The sequence below is a fragment of the Orbicella franksi genome, chromosome 6, assembly GCF_964199315.1.
Source record: "Orbicella franksi chromosome 6, jaOrbFran1.1, whole genome shotgun sequence".
NCBI lineage: Eukaryota > Metazoa > Cnidaria > Anthozoa > Scleractinia > Merulinidae > Orbicella > Orbicella franksi.
The window spans coordinates 29,936,604-29,954,527 of NC_138150.1; the positions used below are offsets into that span (position 1 = coordinate 29,936,604).

The 17,924-nt window shown below is 41.9% G+C and overlaps 2 protein-coding genes across 3 annotated transcripts; one reads left to right on the plus strand and one right to left on the minus strand.

The window, feature by feature from the left end:
• Nucleotides 1–545: 545 nt before the first annotated feature.
• On the minus strand, nucleotides 546–9,489 carry LOC145489515 (acid-sensing ion channel 4-A-like). 2 transcript variants are annotated; one of them, XM_081468498.1, is made up of 8 exons: nucleotides 9,340–9,489; nucleotides 7,519–7,625; nucleotides 6,195–7,225; nucleotides 5,361–5,508; nucleotides 4,926–4,985; nucleotides 4,061–4,211; nucleotides 2,997–3,088; nucleotides 546–1,364 (listed from the first exon to the last, which is right to left on the minus strand). In XM_081468498.1, the coding sequence occupies exons 2-8, from the start codon at nucleotides 7,526–7,528 to the stop codon at nucleotides 1,243–1,245; spliced, it is 1,614 nt and encodes a 537-aa protein (XP_081324624.1). In that variant the 5' UTR covers nucleotides 7,529–7,625; nucleotides 9,340–9,489; the 3' UTR covers nucleotides 546–1,242. The 2 variants fall into 2 exon arrangements, 1 of the variants encoding a protein (XP_081324624.1); XR_014049603.1 differs by lacking the exon at nucleotides 546–1,364 and having other exon boundaries at nucleotides 3,002–3,088; nucleotides 3,998–4,211.
• A 256-nt stretch (nucleotides 9,490–9,745) lies between these two features.
• Nucleotides 9,746–14,209, plus strand: LOC145490587 (uncharacterized). Its single transcript, XM_081469682.1, has one exon. The coding sequence runs from the start codon at nucleotides 9,746–9,748 to the stop codon at nucleotides 14,207–14,209; it is 4,464 nt and encodes a 1,487-aa protein (XP_081325808.1).
• Nucleotides 14,210–17,924: the final 3,715 nt, after the last annotated feature.

Sequence of the window (17,924 nt, forward strand, 5' to 3'; positions counted from 1 at the left end):
CGGACGTTCAGAACATTGCATCAGTATATCATGTTTTGATGGACATTGCCTCAGTCATAATCTTTATCTGGCTACGCGTCTCTGTACTCAAATGTCTTCATGTGCCAGTAAAATTAATTCCGGACTTCTTATTCCGAATTGCAACAATGCCAACAGGAAGAAGCCTGGCGTCAATTAATAATGAGGTTCTTGTCTTCACTTAATATTTGAATGCCAAGTGGCGATGTCTGTCCACCGTAGAACCATACAGTCGCCAGTGGCTGAAAATTAGCAACAAGTCAGTCATGAGCACTGATATCTTACAAAGATAAGGACAGGAGGAACACAACCCTCGCTTCTCAAGCCTGCCAATTTTTCGAATCGATTCTGTTCGTTTTCCCCTAGCAGGGACCTTCTAATGCACATACTAAATAAATATTCTTTAAAATATATATTGCTGCTTTCTGTAAAATCCAATTAAAACTTGTTTTTGCTATGAATGCATACATTGCAAATAACAACGGGAACCACATTTCATTTTCTATACAGTACTATTTACTTGTGTCAAAAGCAAATTTATTTGGTACTAGTAAGCGTACGTGACGTTATTACAATGGCTATACTTGGCTGTCTAACTTAAAAATGTAAAGTCATGGAGCTAGCGATCTTATCACAAGCCTATTCTTTTACATCCTTCTTTCACCTTCAGTAATGAAAAGATTTGATAAAATGAATGACATATTGCTCCTTCAGGTTTTGGCTGAAATCTCTGTGGAAGTCATTTGTCTAATTTCATGTCAAATTCGTCTCCGAACCTGTTCGGCTTGAAAATACTGTTAAGTAATCGATAACAAATGGTTCTAGGCTATGGACGGTCAAACATAATCGAACAGTTCATTTGTATATTGGTTCTCGCAGATTTAGACCAGTCTAGTAAGTATCGCACTGCTGTAGCCAGGGCGCAGTTGTGTCATCAAAATCAAGTGGTTATGAATTGATAAATAAACGTGACGGCCTTGATTTTCCAGCTAAATGTGAATATCTTGACTCATTATATGCGTACATGCAGAGCTACTTTTCAGAAAAGTCGTGATTTCAGTAGTTAAACGGGTGCTGACAGTTTACAATTACAGGAGCCTGGCCTGTCTTGATAGGGTTCACCGGACAGGAATGACTCAGTCGCATGTTCCATTTCCAAGAGTTGAACAAAACACTATATTTCCTGATCAATCGCTCTGATATCTGAGGGTATATTAAGGTCTATTAAGTCTGATATTCTTTATGCAATGAACGAACGAAAACCAAGGCCACAAGAAGATCGGCAAACTCAAAAATGGTCATTAGGCTGCATCCAAGAAACAGACCCATATTACCTCCAATTTCACCTAACCACAAAAAAAAAAAAAAAAAAAGAAGAAGAAGAAAAAAATGTAATAAATAACAATAAAATACGTTATTGTGTGGCTTGCGTTTGTAGCCGATAGAACGCGCTCTATGATTGGCTAACTCTATGGCATTATTCTCCGTGATACTCACGGCCCGCAAAGACAGAGCAAAAAGCCAAATAATAAACAACTTATTGTCCTGGAAGGTTCGATCTTTACGGGGAATTCTCAAACCCCAGCCTTGCCGGTAACACGGCAAGGCCTCGGTTTCAGTGAGATTTTCCCGTATTGTAAAGACCTGACTGGCTCTCGGCTAATAATTGATTAGTTAGTATTATTTGACCAGTTGACCGAATGCCTATATATGGCCAGGACGTCCTTGTCATCTACCATCCATGGATATCCTGTGATTTCTGTAGTCTGCCCTATTTGTAAGTGCACTCAAAAGCGTAACCGAGAGTAACTGTGAAGACTTGTGCCAAATCTTGGGCAGACGACACATCAAGAAACTTACGATGTTTACAAAGGTTAATCTAAATATATCATTAGTTGGAAAATTGTTGAACAGTAGTCGAATAATATAATGATTATCCTCGCTTTTGTAGAAATTTGTCTTGCACAGAGAGAACAGTCAATTTAATCAGATCGGTTTAATTGGAACCGGCCATTGAAGAACCAAGAAAGAAATCAAGACCCAGTTCAGTACCCAGGGTGAACATCCTCAGAGGGGAAAATTGTGAAAATTTAAGGAAAGCGCTCCTGATATATCTAAGATTGAGAAATCGAGTTAAGATATTGTTTCCCGGCTCTGTACGTGGTAGACATAATAAGAAACGAGATACCGAAAAAAAGTCAATGTTCTTAGCGATCACAAGCTTTCGACGCTAATATGGCGGGAATCTATTAGTCAACTTCCGGCTGTACGAGGATGTTTTGACACGTAACTTGGTCCATCCAAGCTCGCGTAACAAAAAGATTCCCGGCATATTCATTTAAGAAAGATGTTGTGACCGCGTCGAAAGCTTGTGATTGCTATAACATTGACTCTGCTTCGGTCTCTAGTTTCTTATTATTGAGAAATCGTTTCTGTAGCCGTGTTTTTGTAGTGTGTAGAGTGTAGTGTAGTTGTTTATTGTTTATTATATGGCTTTTTGCTTAGCTTTTGCAGACCCGTGACCGGCCCGTGGGTCAGTAGTAAGGTAGAACAATGCCCTAGAATTAGCCAATCAGAGCAAACACAAGCCAGATAATAATCTCGATTAATGCAAGGAATTAATGGAAAACAAAACGGATACAATGCTGCTTGCGGGTTTGGAGGGTCATTATATTTTTGACCCTGATAATATTCTATACAAACTTGCAAAAAAGAAAAGCTGTGTGATCCATTTCGCATCATCTGATATTACTTTTGGGCTATTAAACATAAAAGCTACCCTGGAACGGTTTAATATGCTAAGGTCTGGTTCTCTGTTTTGCTTTTTCTCAGACACTACCAGTGTAAAAATTATACATACGAAGTTTATTTGAAGTAAAGCGGTATAGACGCAGACAGGAATCTAATCAAATATGGCTACAACAGTTACCACTTCAGATATATGAACAAACAAGCAAGAAAATTATGAGAAAAATTACCAAACAGCGCCTCAACACCAAACGCCACATTCTGTTCAAGTAACTCGTAGCTAAGTGTTTTGTAGCCAATCCGAAGAAACACAGAGTTTTTCCTGGAAAAATAAACCATGGGAACATTACATCGTACATATAAAACGTTGTTTCCTATCTGTGCCGTTGATGGTGCAGGTGCCTATGTTCTAGTCAGTAGAGGCCGGATAGAGTGCTTCGTGGTCAAATGAACGTTGCCTGAGGCCTCCCAGAAAAATTGAGTAGTGGTGTGCGGCCCACTTGCCAAAACCTTTACCCTATTTATGTCCAAAATCTGCGATTTTCCTTACCCTATTTATGTCCAAAATCTGCGATTTTCCCTACCCTATTTATGGCCTGACAAAATTTCGAAACCCTATTTATGACCTGACCCTTAATCAAAACCCTGTTTCAGACCTGCCTTATAATTAGTTGCCTAGTTCAGACCAATGCTAAATTTCCGTAAACACAATTTGTGAAGAGCTTTTGTTGATTTTCTTTTCCATAATGATGCAAAAGTGGCTTCTTCTTAAAAACATACCTATATATATACTAGAGTGCAAAAACCATACTCTATTTATGTCCAAACGTGCCAAAATCGGTACCCTATTTATGATCAAAACGGCTGGAAAACCCTACTCTTTGGGGCCGCACATACCTGTATAGCCCATATGAGGGAGTATCCCTCGCCCCGGGGGCCTGAGGTCACTGCCTCTTAAGCGAGACACGTACTTTCGACTGAAAATGCCTCCCTCTGCTTATCACGGAGTGTAAATGAAAATCTAACCAAATACTTGCAGGTAATTAAAGATGGATTGTCAATAGAATTTAATCCAGGGGGATTATTTAATTTACATAGTGTGGTACGTTCGTTTAATATTCTTTTCACAAATGAATCATATTAATTATTCCCAGAGTTTCTAATGCGACAAGTTCATGGCTGTCAAAGCTCGCCTCCGTATACTGGTTTATTAATGTAATGTCACAATTACCTTAAGTATTCGAATGGTAGATAGGTGATATTAAGTATTCGAACGGTATAAAGGTACAATTACCTTAAGTATTCGAACGGTGGATAGGTGATACCGTCAGCTTGTAACGCAGCCGCAGAACCTGCATCCGGGAACTTGGAATAATGCACCTCTGTTGTGTATCTGATCTCATTGCAAGGGACAGTACAGTCACAGACTGAAACGTTGAGGTTGGCTGGAAACGTTAAACGCATTTGTATTTAATATATTTGCCTTAAAAACTCAGATCTCGTTGGATAGCCATGGGGAAATCCCGGTGCAAAATAAACCTGGTGTATTGATGAGAAGGTTCTGGACTTCAATGCCTAATCATCAAAGAGAGGTTTTAGGTATTAATCTGTAAAACCAAATTCACAACTGAAAGACTTGCTAAGTCCTCAAAAAGGGGGATTAATGACTTTGAAAGACAGCAAAACAGTCCATAACTGGCAGGAAGAGTCAGAGCACAAGTTGAAATAAAGTGGATCAATAGAAAGTCTGGTTCGCTATGACACTCCACAAGAAAGTCATACAACCAATCCATTTACTGAAAGTCTTTCTAATATATATTTTCAAGACACTATGAACATAGCCTCTTGATATATATATATATATATTTTTTTTTTTTTTTTTTTTTTTTATTGGTGTGATCAAAGAGATTGAAAACTACATTAGGAACAGAGGCGTAATAAGTTCTTGATATGCCGAAACTATCTTATACCGTAACTTGAGGAAAAACAAAACCAAACAAGAGAAAAAGAAAAAGCGAAGTAAAACCAAGGTAAAACAAAACAAAAACAAAGTGGCACGTCATTTGAGCTGAAGATAGGTTACGACCAAAGTATTTAAGGTTTCGAGAAAACGCCAATGTGTATTCGCTCTAGAGTTGATGTCTAGGATGTTTTCTTACCGGTAACGTTCACAACACAGGGTTGATCAAGTTTAGCACAAGTCTTCAACGAGGTTTCCGCTGAAAAGAGACAGGATACAATAAATATCTCACTTTTTTCTTTGAAGACTAACTAGCAAACAGCAAAAACATTATTACGGTATTGGCGACCATTTTCCCGCCCGCTGCACTGCGTAACTGTTGTATTCCGTCAATAACTGTGTCCCTTTAATCGCATTTAAGCTCACCAACAAGGAACGAATTGAATCTACATGAAGCTCACAAAACAGCTTCGCGTTCCACGTGCAATCTTCCCGTTCCGCTCCGGTGGAATTACGTATAAGGTCACGTGACCGACACAACAGTAACAACGGTGTGTTTGCCGCTAGAGGCAAAATCGCAGGGACCTGTGTGAAGGGCTTGTTAAGGAGAAACGGAAAAGCAAGGTCCTCAAACCTGAATAGCCAGCGGTACGGCATTTACAAGATTCCATAATGTGTTCAGCCAAACATTCATAGATGCAGCCTTTGAGTGTGTAGGAACTGAAGGCTTTTAACTTCTTGTCTTCGCATTTTGTCTCATAAGGATCCTCTAGATTTTTTAGCTGACGTAGAAAAATGTCAGAGACAAAGAATCACACCACGAAACCTGTTAATCATAACTGTTAATCAATTTTCTGTGTATGTTTTACAGAAAATAAAAATGAGAAAGAAATCCAACTTAGCTTAATGGGAAACATGACATAAATATAACATACACATATCACGGGATGGTTGTGTTGCACGTATTGGATGCAAATACGTAAAGTTGAAAAGAGGATCTCCACTGTCATGCTAAAACATTCAACAGCTGATCATACATCCTGTTCATTTCATGCGCAGAAACTTTAACGTGCTACATGTAATTGGTTCTCCACGTAATTTGACATTGCCACAGCAACCTTGTTTTGGCATGCAGGTTAAGCCAAATGTTGCTCTTGGGCAGAATTCCTCGTTTTCCCCCAGTCTTGCTGAGCAGCTTTACAGGATCAATACCATTTTACATTCGGTTATGATTTATGGATCCATTCGGATTCATTTAACTCTAACCTTTAAAAAAAAGTGAGAATATTTAAGTGTGGCATCATATTATGTCGTAACCAGCAAAGGACATCTTATCTTATAGAGTAAGCTGAGGTCTATCTATAAAACGCAGAACAATTTTAGGGAAGGGGGAATTACTCCCATGTATCAAGGTGGGTTATAAATTTCCGAGTACGACCGACAGCTAAGTATCTTTACTTTGGCTCACCCTCTGTTGATGCAGCGTGATTGTGGCTTGCATACCAGGTCCAACGTTAATCCCATCCCAAGGAAGAAAATGGTCTCCTTGTCGATGAATTATAACACTAAATCCCTCTGACAGTCTTCCAATTGTGTTATCATCAATCTGCGCGGTCAATAAGATGTTCAGACCCCCTCCGGCGCCTGTAAATTTAGCTTTTCTGATGCTGTCCGGTCCACCAAGCCCCGCATTAAAAGTGTGGCACACACCCCAGTCCGTCACGGATGACGAGAAATCCGATACGCCACATAGCTTATCTATTCTGCCATCAAATACACATAATTCAGATTTCAGCATTTCCTCGACTCCCGGGCTGTACTTTTCGTAAAATTTTATGGTGTCGAAAAAGGTTCCAGAGGTGTATTGTGCGGCAATCAAGGCTGCAAGGTACGGAGTTGTACAGTTTGGAACAATGTTCCCGCCATCGAACAGAAAGAAGGGTAAACAACAGCACACCATGGCTGCTCCACAGGGCTTGTCACCACGAACTGACTTCGTAGCTGAGCAGAAGCTGTCGTTGAGACCGTACCGAACAAAATCAGCGTCGCCGTCCAAAGCATACATCTTTTTCTTGCTTATAAGATTTTGTGGGCAAATGGTGACAGCTGGGAATTCAAGACTATTGACGTACTTTTGGGTGATTACAGTGTTTATAGGGCGTTTGAAGTATTTGTCTAATGATTTGTACGCGGTGAATAAGAAATATGCGGTGAATGCAAGCAGCAATAGCAACCAGCCAATCCGGGCCCAGAGGGGACGTCTCCAGAACACATAACGGATACCATGCAGTGAAGTGTTATTCACCCAATTATTCCATATTCCATAATTGCTTGGTAGAGCCGCATCTTTCCCCTCTTCATCAGCATCGTTATCTCGTTTTGGCTTGATCGGTTTCAATGAATCGAGCTCAATGTCGTTTTTTGTAATGGCGCCCTGGAAATAAAGATCTTCTGCAGGAACTGTCCCAGGCAAAGAAAAGTCCTCCAGAGTCATTTTGCCTGGAAAATAAAAGGAAACGAAAGTGTTTTTTTCATGGAACAAGCACCAGTATTGCCTGATTTGTTTGAGACACCTATTAGAATTTATTACATTGAGATGTTGCCAAAATTTGACTCAAAATTAAGGCGCTTGTTTGCTCTAACCGAGGAATTGTTTATCTGGAGAAGCTATTTAAACTGTAAATCGTGAGTATCAGTAAAATGTTAGACTAGTACACGTTACGTAAATTTTTTTTGCTGTCTTTATAATAGGTTCACCATATAGTAAAATGTGCCACGATATATTGACTTACCTGAGTTCATTTTTGCCGTAATATTTGCTCGCAATTCTCTCCAGTTAGCGAATCAATCTAAAATGATTAATTCACACCAATTACACTTATCCTGGTTTAATCTGAAACTGAAACAAGAACCTCTGTTTAGATGGGTGTTATGTCAAGACCTTAACGATGATTCCTAGTCCGTGCTGCACACTCTCGAGTGTTTTTTCCTACGTTTGTGTTTTTGTAACACGTCACAAAATGTAAAATTTCGCAACAACTTACACGAGACAACTTCAAAGTTTCGTGCCAACCGCCATTATGAATGCAAAGCTTGATGCTTCGATCTTTCTGATATCATTATGTGAAATAACTTTGAAAAACTCAAAGGAATTGCAGGAAAAAGAATTAAAAATGCCTCAAAGATTTGCAGTCCTTCGAGTGAGATCTGACAATACGCAGTACGGGCTGGAAATCATCTTAAAGGTTGATTAAATGATCGTGATATAATTTAGGTATTAATTAATTAATTTTTGTACCCACACTGGATGTGCAGTGCTAATGGCTGCATATATTGGTTGACTATAACAGTTAATCTTAAATCTCACTGGCCCTCGAGAGACTGACCATTTTCTAGTTTCTCCGAAGTCTCGCGGAAAGATTTATAAATATTACTAAATAACTCAACGTCAAAAAGGACAAAAACCAGGGCATCTACTGTTTAATACAAGGCTATATAAAAGCTCAATTATGATGATTGCGAGTACGCTGCAGTTCGCTACGTTTCCGGTGAAACGTTAATCTCCCACGCAGACCGCTGTTTGGCTCGTCACGTTCTTTTCCTCACGAATGCAGACATCTAAATCACGAAATTATACCAAAATCATCAGTTTATCACTCTTGATAGTTGGTTCATCGTTTGGTGCCATCAACTATCAGCTCCTAGAAAACTAAGGCTCGTAATCCAATGTTACTCTTCAACGGATCAACAACATTATAACTATCTTTGATCTTAATGCATGCACATGTTGAATTTACTTTAAATTAAATAAACCTTAGACAGGTGTCAGTAAACTCCAATTATTCTCTTCCATTTTAAATTAAAAATAAAAACTCAAATACTGTTACAGACCACAGTAAATACTAAAGTAGGAAGTAATTAATCCAGCCTAGTAGTCAAACTCATACAAAAACGGCCATAATTACAAAAGTGACATTATATGGTTTGAACAAATTTCATCACGATCTCCTTTTTGCTAGTTAGATATGAAAGTGATCTGACGTGAATAAATAAAACAGGTGACTCAGCTTATACTGACGTAAGGTGCTTGTTCTGAATTGCTCATGGTAACATGTTGATCGTTGAATAAGACGTAAAATCATTTAAAGTGTGCATTTTATAAGGCTGGAATGGAAAGTGTTGTCTTCTACACTTCGTCTCTTAAATATGTTGCGTCTTGTAACCATGGCTCAGTAGAGCTAGCTTCCGATTAGGGTTCCTTCGCTATCTTACAGCTTTAAAATTTACGGCTTAGAGACGACCCAAACACAGTTTTAATGACAACAACAACCACAAATATCAACTCACATGCACAACCTGTGCAAACTGCTCTCCTGGAGTGACCTAAGTCCATATACGATAGCCTCCTTACATCGGGGAGTCCTTACAATGCACATAACGCCTTGTTTGAATGACAAAAAATCAGAATGGTTCCAAAACGTTCGCCGTTTCTTTGAAGAGATTCGACACGCAAGGTAAATCAAGCCCAATCACATTAGCATCTTGTTGTTTTCAACACGCAATAAGCATGAAACTGTGGCACAAGATGAAATCGACATTCTTTCGTTACTCACCTTAGAAGGACAGGCAACCACACAAGGAAGGAGAAAAACTTGTCAGGGCTTAGCGTTTGAACTTTTTTCGAGGTTGTACTACAAATATCTTACAACTCGATGTCGTTTCAATACTATAATATATGTGGTAATCTGTGTCAGTTTGACTTTCCTATTGTTGGGAACTAGTCCCGAGACCCCTCTCGGTCCCGGAATCCGGGACATAGATTGTGTATGTGAGGAGATCGCACATGGCATAAATACAGTTTCTCTTGCTGTTAATACCTCGTCTGTTCCTTGCTTCTCGTGGCACGCAGCGCTAGACTTGGTGTCAGAAGTGGGATCAACCTTTTTTTTTAGAACCGCCCCAGCGAAAACTTCGATCACGAAACCTCTTCTCGCAACGTTACGTTGGATACACAAACTCATGGCGTCGAACCTCAAGCGCCCAGAACTCAACCTAACCGGAAACATTTCCGAAAATTTTAAAAACTTCGAAGTCAGGTTCAATGATTATTGCGTTCAAGCAGACTACCGTAACCTGGACAAAGACCCAGAGACGGAGCCAGCCGAGTATTACAAGAAACCCCAGCTCGAAATCGCCGCACTTCGATCGGCCATGCCAGACGAAGCACTTCAGGTAATACGATACACGATAGAACCTCAGATCGCGACTGTTCACAGAGCCAAACCTTGGATATGGATGGCGAAACTTCGCATCCACTACACGGGATCGACCGGCAGTTCAATTCTGGCCGACAGATTTAAGTTTTGGGGCCATAACCAAACCCTGACCGAATCGGTACAAGCATGGGAAGTAAGAATTAGGCAAGCCGGAAGCCTGTGCTCTTACGGAACACTCAGTGACGAAATGTACCGCGACAAATTTATATTTGGACTCAACAACGACGCCATGCGAGCCGAGTTGCTAAAAACACATCTCAAGCCTGACAACACACCTAAGAGCATGGCAGATGTGGTGACCGAAGCCAAGGCCCTAGAGTCTGCCTACACCGCAAACAAGCTGATAACCGACTCCTCAAAATCAACCACCGAGGAACGAGTCCACTGGGTGAAACATAAAGAAATGAAACTACGAAGAGAGCCTGGAACATGCCACTGGTGTGGAGACAAACGGGGACCTCACCCATGGAAACAATGCCCAGCACGGGGCAAAACATGCTCGAAATGCGGTATCAATGACCACTTCGCCAATGTCTGCCTGGCAAACGGCCAACCACTCCAACGACGGGGAGGCCCATTGCCTCCTTCCACTCGCAACAACCGGAACCCCAGCCAAACACCCAGTAACAGGGGCAGCAGTCGACGTCGGGAAGATGTGCATCACTTGCAATTTAGTGGAGACGAACCAACCGACCACATGGTATATGCGGATTATTATCACGAGCAATGTTACTCTCTAGGAACTCCACAGAAGAAGAGGAAATACTTTGTAAAACTGGCCCTGTCAGCTACCGGCTCACACTTCCAGCCAATTACATTCCAAATTGACACAGCAGCCTCGTGCAACACCCTATCTCATAGTACCCTCACCACTCTAGGCCAAGACATCCACATGTCAAAATCACCTTTTCTCTTACAACCATATGGGAACACTCGCCCACTGAGACCTTTGGGCCAAGTCGAGCTGCTATGCCAAAGGAAAAATCAGTATGTCACCCTAACCTTCCAAATCCTACCAGATGACATCATGGCCAACAAGCCCGCCCTCTTATCAGGGGGCGACAGTGAAAGATTGGGACTTATCAGAATTGAATCAGACACTATCTTCTCTCTATCTCCGTCAGTAACGATCGCCCACTACAACGAAGCACAGGACACCCCGCCCACTGCACAGGAAATGCAAGCACAAGAGCAAGTGGAATGCAACCACATCGAACAACTCCACAACAACAGACCAAGCACCTGCAACCCACTCCCTTCTCCGTCTCAACCGATCAACATCCCTGCTAAACGGCGACTACCCCCCGCAGGTGCGCTTCAAAAAGAACACATTCTAATGGAATATGCTGAGAACTTTGAAGGTCTCGGCTGCCTTGGGCCCCCTGTGCATTTTGAAATCAAACACGATGTAACACCAGTTCAAATGCCTATCCACCGCATCCCAGTGGCCAAACGGGCGGCAGAAAAGAGTGCCCTAGACAAATACGAGAACGCCGGCATCATAACTAAGGTTGATGAACCAACTCCATGGTGCTCAAATGAAGTCATCAGAGAAACTCCCAGAAAAGTCCGACTATGCATCGACCCCAGCCAGACGGTAAATAAAGCCATCCTTCGTCCCATTTACCAAATGCCAACCCTCAACGAGCAGCTTCATAAACTAGCCCATGCAAAATGCTTCTCTCTTGTTGATGTACGCGATGGATTCCTCCACATACCTCTTGACGAAGAGTCCTCGCGCATGACCACAATGCACACCTCTTATGGCCGCTACCGCTGGCAACGCCTTCCCTTCGGGATCTCAAGTGCTCCAGAAGAATTTCAGATGCGACTTATTTCTGCTCTGGAGGGTCTAGAGGGCATAATCTGTATAGCTGACGACATTTTGGTCTTTGGAGAGGGAACAGATTTCACTGAAGCTGAGCGAGATCATGATCGTCGCTTTGTAGCCCTAATGGAACGTTGCCTCCAAAAGAACATTAAACTAAACCCCACAAAACTGCAGTTCAAGTTACCAGAGGTGAAGTTTATGGGCAACATCATCACAGCAAATGGGATGAAAGCTGACCCTGACAAAGTCACTGCGATAACTACTATGCCCAAACCGAGAAACAAGGCAGCCCTCTTACGCTTTCTGGGAATGGCCAACTACCTATCGCCATACTGCTCAAATCTGAGTACCGTCATTAGACCCCTCACTGCCCTAACACAGAAAGATCTCCCATTCTCCTGGACAGAGGTTCAAGAAAGAGCATTCAATGATGCAAAGCAATTGATCGCCACTGCACCAATCCTCCAATACTATGATCTAGCGAAACCTGTGGTACTCCAAGTAGACGCCAGCGAAGAAGGCCTGGGGGGAGCGCTCCTCCAACCAAATGCTGACGGTAAACTCCAACCAGTCGCCTTTACCTCAAACAGCCTGAACAGCACAGAACAGCGCTACTCTCAACTCGAAAAGGAATGTCTTGCCATCTGCAACACGTTTGGGAAATTTGATCATTGGCTATTTGGCAAGTCAGACATCACAGTGCACACCGACCACCAACCCCTAGAAACCATCTACAAGAAACCACTTCATAAGTCACCCGCACGTCTTCAGCGAATGCTAATGCGACTTCAGAGATATCAGTTTAGCCTACATTACAAGAAAGGTACAAGCCTTCATATAGCAGACACACTATCCCGCGCTGCTTTACCCACCCCAGTGCATGCAAATGTAACAGGGTTTGAAGTGTTCCGCCTTGAACTTGAACACTCCGAGAATGACCACAACCCCCGTCTCACAGATGTCACAGAAGAACTCCTCAAATCAGAAACCAAAAGGGATCAAACCCTGACTGATCTACAACAAACTATCATCTCTGGCTGGCCCGACGACAAACAACACCTGGCCACCAACCTCCGCCCTTTCTGGACCTTCAGAGAGGAACTAAGCATACACAATGGAATCATTTACAAAGGTCAGCAAGTCCTAGTTCCACAGTCCATGTACTCAACAATGCTTGGGAAAATACATGCGAACCACTTTGGAGCAGAGTCAAACATTCGCATGGCCCGCGAAGTCCTATTCTGGCCAGGCATGAGGAAAGCCATTTCAGACATGTGCGACACCTGCAGTGTCTGTGTCCAGTACAGTAAAACTCTTACAAAAGAACCTATGAAGTCGTTACCAATCCCAACGCAGCCGTGGCAAATTGTGAGCCAAGATATCTTTAGCCATGAGCAGAAGGACTACCTGGTTACTGTCTGCCATTTCTCGGACTGGATAGAAGTCGACGAACTCCAGGACACCCTCTCCGCCACAGTAATAAACAAGACCAAGGCCCACTTTGCGCGGTTTGGCATACCACAGATGTGCCATACTGACAATGGCTCACAATTCGCAAGCAAGGAATATGAGGACTTTGCCACACAATATGGATTCAAACACACTACCTCCTCACCATATCACCCTAGAGGCAATGGGAGAGCCGAAGCTGCCGTCAAAGTGGCCAAAACAGCACTGAAGAAATCCACTGACCTCCAGTCCGCACTGCTAAATTACAGGAACACGCCGCCCCAGGGACTCACATATTCACCTGCACAGCGTATGCTCTGTCGACGTACAAGAACAACACTGCCAACACCAAACCACCTCATCAAGCCTTCACCCGTGAACCTAGCTGTCGTCACTCAAGAGCTCACCTTGAAGCGAGCTGCGAGCAAACGCTACTACGACAGCTCACCAACCAAAGTACATCCCGAGCTTGCTGTTGGCTCAAGTGTTTATGCGAAACCTCCACCTACACAGAGGGGTCATCCATGGATACAGGGAACTATCCTCTCCCAGGACAGACCCAGATCATACACCATTCAGACACCGAACAGCACCATCCGTAGAAACCGGGTTCATATCACGCCAACAGTTGAACAGTCTCCTCCACCAACACAGACCACCCCTCCGCCACTGATCCAGGAACCACCACCGGACAACGGCAACGTCACCATAACACCACAAGCAGAAGAAACTGTAGTTACATGTAACAATCATCCCCCAGCGCAGACACAACACGCAGAAACAGAGAGACTCTCAAAAAATGGGTCCACGAATCTTGCAACTCTAGCCAGCCAAGACAAACCTACAGAACCCATTCTAGGGAACACAAGAACAAGAACGAGGATCATCAAACCTCCTTCGAGGTTTGAAGACTATGAACTGACCTAGAGGTCTACATTGACTTACAGTTGCTTATTCTCTTAGGCCATTTATAGGGCCCATTGTGGTATTTTGTAAGAGACATTTCTTTTTTTTATATAAGGGGGGAGATGTTGGGAACTAGTCCCGAGACCCCTCTCGGTCCCGGAATCCGGGACATAGATTGTGTATGTGAGGAGATCGCACATGGCATAAATACAGTTTCTCTTGCTGTTAATACCTCGTCTGTTCCTTGCTTCTCGTGGCACGCAGCGCTAGACTCTATTTCCTACGTGACGTAATACGTTAATGATTGTGCCGCTTCATTGATTTGTTTTGTTCTTTTTGCGTTTTAAATATTACCATCACGGACATTTCTAAACAAAACCCTTCTTTTTTTATGTCACTGCGCATGATATACCGTACACTCTATGTACAACAAGAAACTACTACGTAAGGAACGTCCCTTCAATTAAATAGAATTGTACGCAAGTTGAGAGACTAAACTAAGTGGAACGTTGTACGACTCAGTTGATATTTATTAATATGTTGGGATAAAAATCGTATAGAAATGTTACAATATTCTTCCACGAGTGCTTGAAATTTCTTCAAAGAAACGCTGAAAAGGACCTACAAGCTTTGTTAATATGGCGAGGGATCCGTAATCATCACCTTTACATATTTTAAAACTTCCTACGATTGATGGATCTGATGCCGATGTGGACCGCTGGCACTAAAACTAACAACTGCAAATCATGATAAATTATTTCAAATACTAGTAGTTATCAAAGATCATGATTGCGTTCGACACTGTCACTTTCATATATATACCTTAAATGATTTAACTAGCTGACTTTCAACATTTTTCATGAACAACCGAGGTTTTACACACACAGATATATCATAGTGTCAAAGTCCATGCCAGTGAAGAGGTCCCCTGTATAGACTACGATGGCCGATTTGTTGTTCAAAACGTTGCGTGACGGCGCCAGTTTCCGTAGACTGGCAAAAATACTACGCCTTAAAAATTTCATGTTTTGACGTAAACTCAGCGTGAATTCAAAATGTAAACAAAAAACCAAGTTTGAACTCTGGCCTGTAAGCAATTTTAAAGCTCCCATTCGATTTGCGTTCATGAAAATCTTGTTTGCCCAAAAGGAAATTCGTTTTGGTTTGTGGCACAATTTCATAATTCAGGCTCTGCGTCTATGCCAAGTTTTTTTTTTTTTTTTGTTATTTTCAATTTACTTTCAATGACCTGAGACTAAAGGGGACCAGAACAACATAATCATTTACATTCATGTAAAATAAATAAACTGTTATTCACTAGGCCGTTTAACTAGCTGAACATTCTTTCTAGGTGTTTGATTACATACCAACATTCTCTAGTTAAATGTGCGGCTTCTGTTTCCACTCTTTTAGCCCGCTATAACGAGCTAGACAACTCGGTAAGATGGTTCTATAACCACGAATCATGGCCATCTGCCGAGCTACACAACTCGGTAAGTTAAAGTAATATAATTTGCGCACAGAAATCAAAGCCAGCAAGGGGAAACGACACATTTCCTCCATCGATTTATTCCGCACAACGCAGTGTTGGTTTTTGACAACAGGGAGCCGAACTGCACCTTTGTCAAGTTGTCCCAAAAGTCGTACACATTTCGTGAAAACACTGATAAATTTTAGCTACAAGGTCATTTAACGCCATAACTCTAACTTCAAACTTCAAATACGCAACTTGCCGGTAACAGCAGATAAACACATGGAGACGCGACTAGCATGGACATGACGTCATTCGCTCCTGAAGAATTTTTTTGGGGGGCCAAATTGGTGTCCCCCGATAGATAGATAGAGAGATAGATACACAGGTCTCCAATTTTTATGCGTTACGCGATTAGAACTACGTTCTGGCGAACACAATAAACGATAAGGGAAAATACGGTGACTCCGACTCTCCCCCGACAGTCTCTATCCCTGTTCGAGCATGTCCGAGCTAACAAAAAACCTCAGGTCCCTCATAACATTTCAGTCTAAGTCCTTTTTTGCGAGGCAAATTTCAGATAAAGTAGCTTACAAGCCTTAAAATGTACAAAGAAAGGAAAGGCCGCTGTCCTGACTGACTGCGTGGCGTTTTAGGGGCGCCAACGATACTTAAGATCGGAGCAGATACAAAAGGTACGCTTTACACTGTACTACTTGAGGTACCAACTCTCTGAAGAAACCACTTAACGTCCTACAGACTCCCGGTCGGGCGTCTAATCAGCACATAGCTTCATAAAAAGTAGAAACTTTTTTTTACGATTTTTGGAAATCACGCCACCAGCGTTACTTTGTAATGTTTTTTGGGTGTCCCACTACTGTATGTACTGTACTGTACTGTTTATTTATTTATTTATAATTATAATCTTGTAAATTCTTTTAGTTGTTTACAGTAGTAGAAATAAATTGTTGTTGTTGTTGTTTTCCCTCAAGTGTTGTTGCCCGAATCATGACCGTTTTGCCGGAAAAATTACGTAATTTTTCGTAGCTGAGGGGCTGCAGCACCCCTCGCCCTCCCCCAGCTCGTACGCTTATGTTTGAGGCTAGATTGTAGTTAGAAAAGAGGTAAATCTCCCTTCTTCTCCCTTCTCCCTTCTTTGATCATTGTTGCTTAAAATCATTCTTAGCCGTTAAACGAAAAAAGCACCAAAAAAAAAAAATTTTTTTTTCTTTTTTTCTGAACAACAAGCTTTAACAACTCTTAGGCCCCGGCTAAACGACTGCAACAGTTCAACACAACATATCGCAACATTGTTGGCCCAGTATTTGCAAGCCCCGGCCAAACGATCGCAACATTTCGATGCAACATATAGCAACATTGTTGGGTACAACGTGTTGCGTGCGTTTAGCCACTCTGTCGCGACGTGTTGCGACATCTTGGGAGTTGAAAATCGAACTAATGCGCATGGCCTAACGCAACACAGTTGCACGAGCCTGGCCAAAGGACTACAAAATCATGTAACATCCACAAATGTTGCGTGAAAATTTTGACCATTTTCAAATTTGAGCCAAGAACACCCAAGTCACCCAACATGTCGCAAACACGTCGCATCCGGCATGGTGGCCAAACGCGTGCAACATATTGCGCCCAAAAATGTTGCGATATGTTGCGTTGAAATGTTGCAATCATTTGGCCGGGGTTTTAGACTTATACAGACCTATACCGCAATGTATATTGTACATTTTGGATGAAAAAAAAAAATTGCAAACTGAAAACATTAAATTTCTCTTGTGGTCCAATAATTTCCAGTAAAATAATTTCTTGATTATTGGTAATACAACATGGCTCCAAAGGCTTGGCCATGTTAACAAAGCAGCATGAATAAATAAAAGTACTGGATACCATCACCTTGCCTGAACCAAAACTGGTTAAGAAAGTCGATTCTTGAAAATATCGAGGGGCTGGAGCCAGGTTCATATTAAATTTTAAAACGTTCTTTGAAACGCTCAAACAGTGGCGAAAGGCTTCAGGATAGTAAATCCTGCATGATCTCATAACCGTGTCATTGACTTCAATAACGCCCCTAATATCGTGAAAGGCAATTATCGCATTAGAAAGTTTTTTGAAACTTGCCTCACCATGAAGACCCCCAGTGAGCACTAACACTATCAGGGCACTGACACACAGCATTCTTTTAAGCAAAAATTTATAAGTTTGTTTCCATCGTTTTATGTCATTGTATTTTTCCGTATCACACTATATTTT

Excerpts from the sequence above, each read along its gene's own strand:
- LOC145490587 (XM_081469682.1), top strand. The coding sequence starts at position 9,746 with ATGGCGTCGAACCTCAAGCGCCCAGAACTCAACCTAACCGGAAACATT.
- LOC145489515 (XM_081468498.1), bottom strand. Across the intron at positions 3,089-4,060 it reads CCACCGTTCGAATACTTAAG|GAAAAACTCTGTGTTTCTTC; the intron begins GTAATTGTACCT and ends TTATTTTTCCAG. Across the intron at positions 1,365-2,996 it reads TGGTGTTGAGGCGCTGTTTG|GTGAAATTGGAGGTAATATG; the intron begins GTAATTTTTCTC and ends TTTTGTGGTTAG.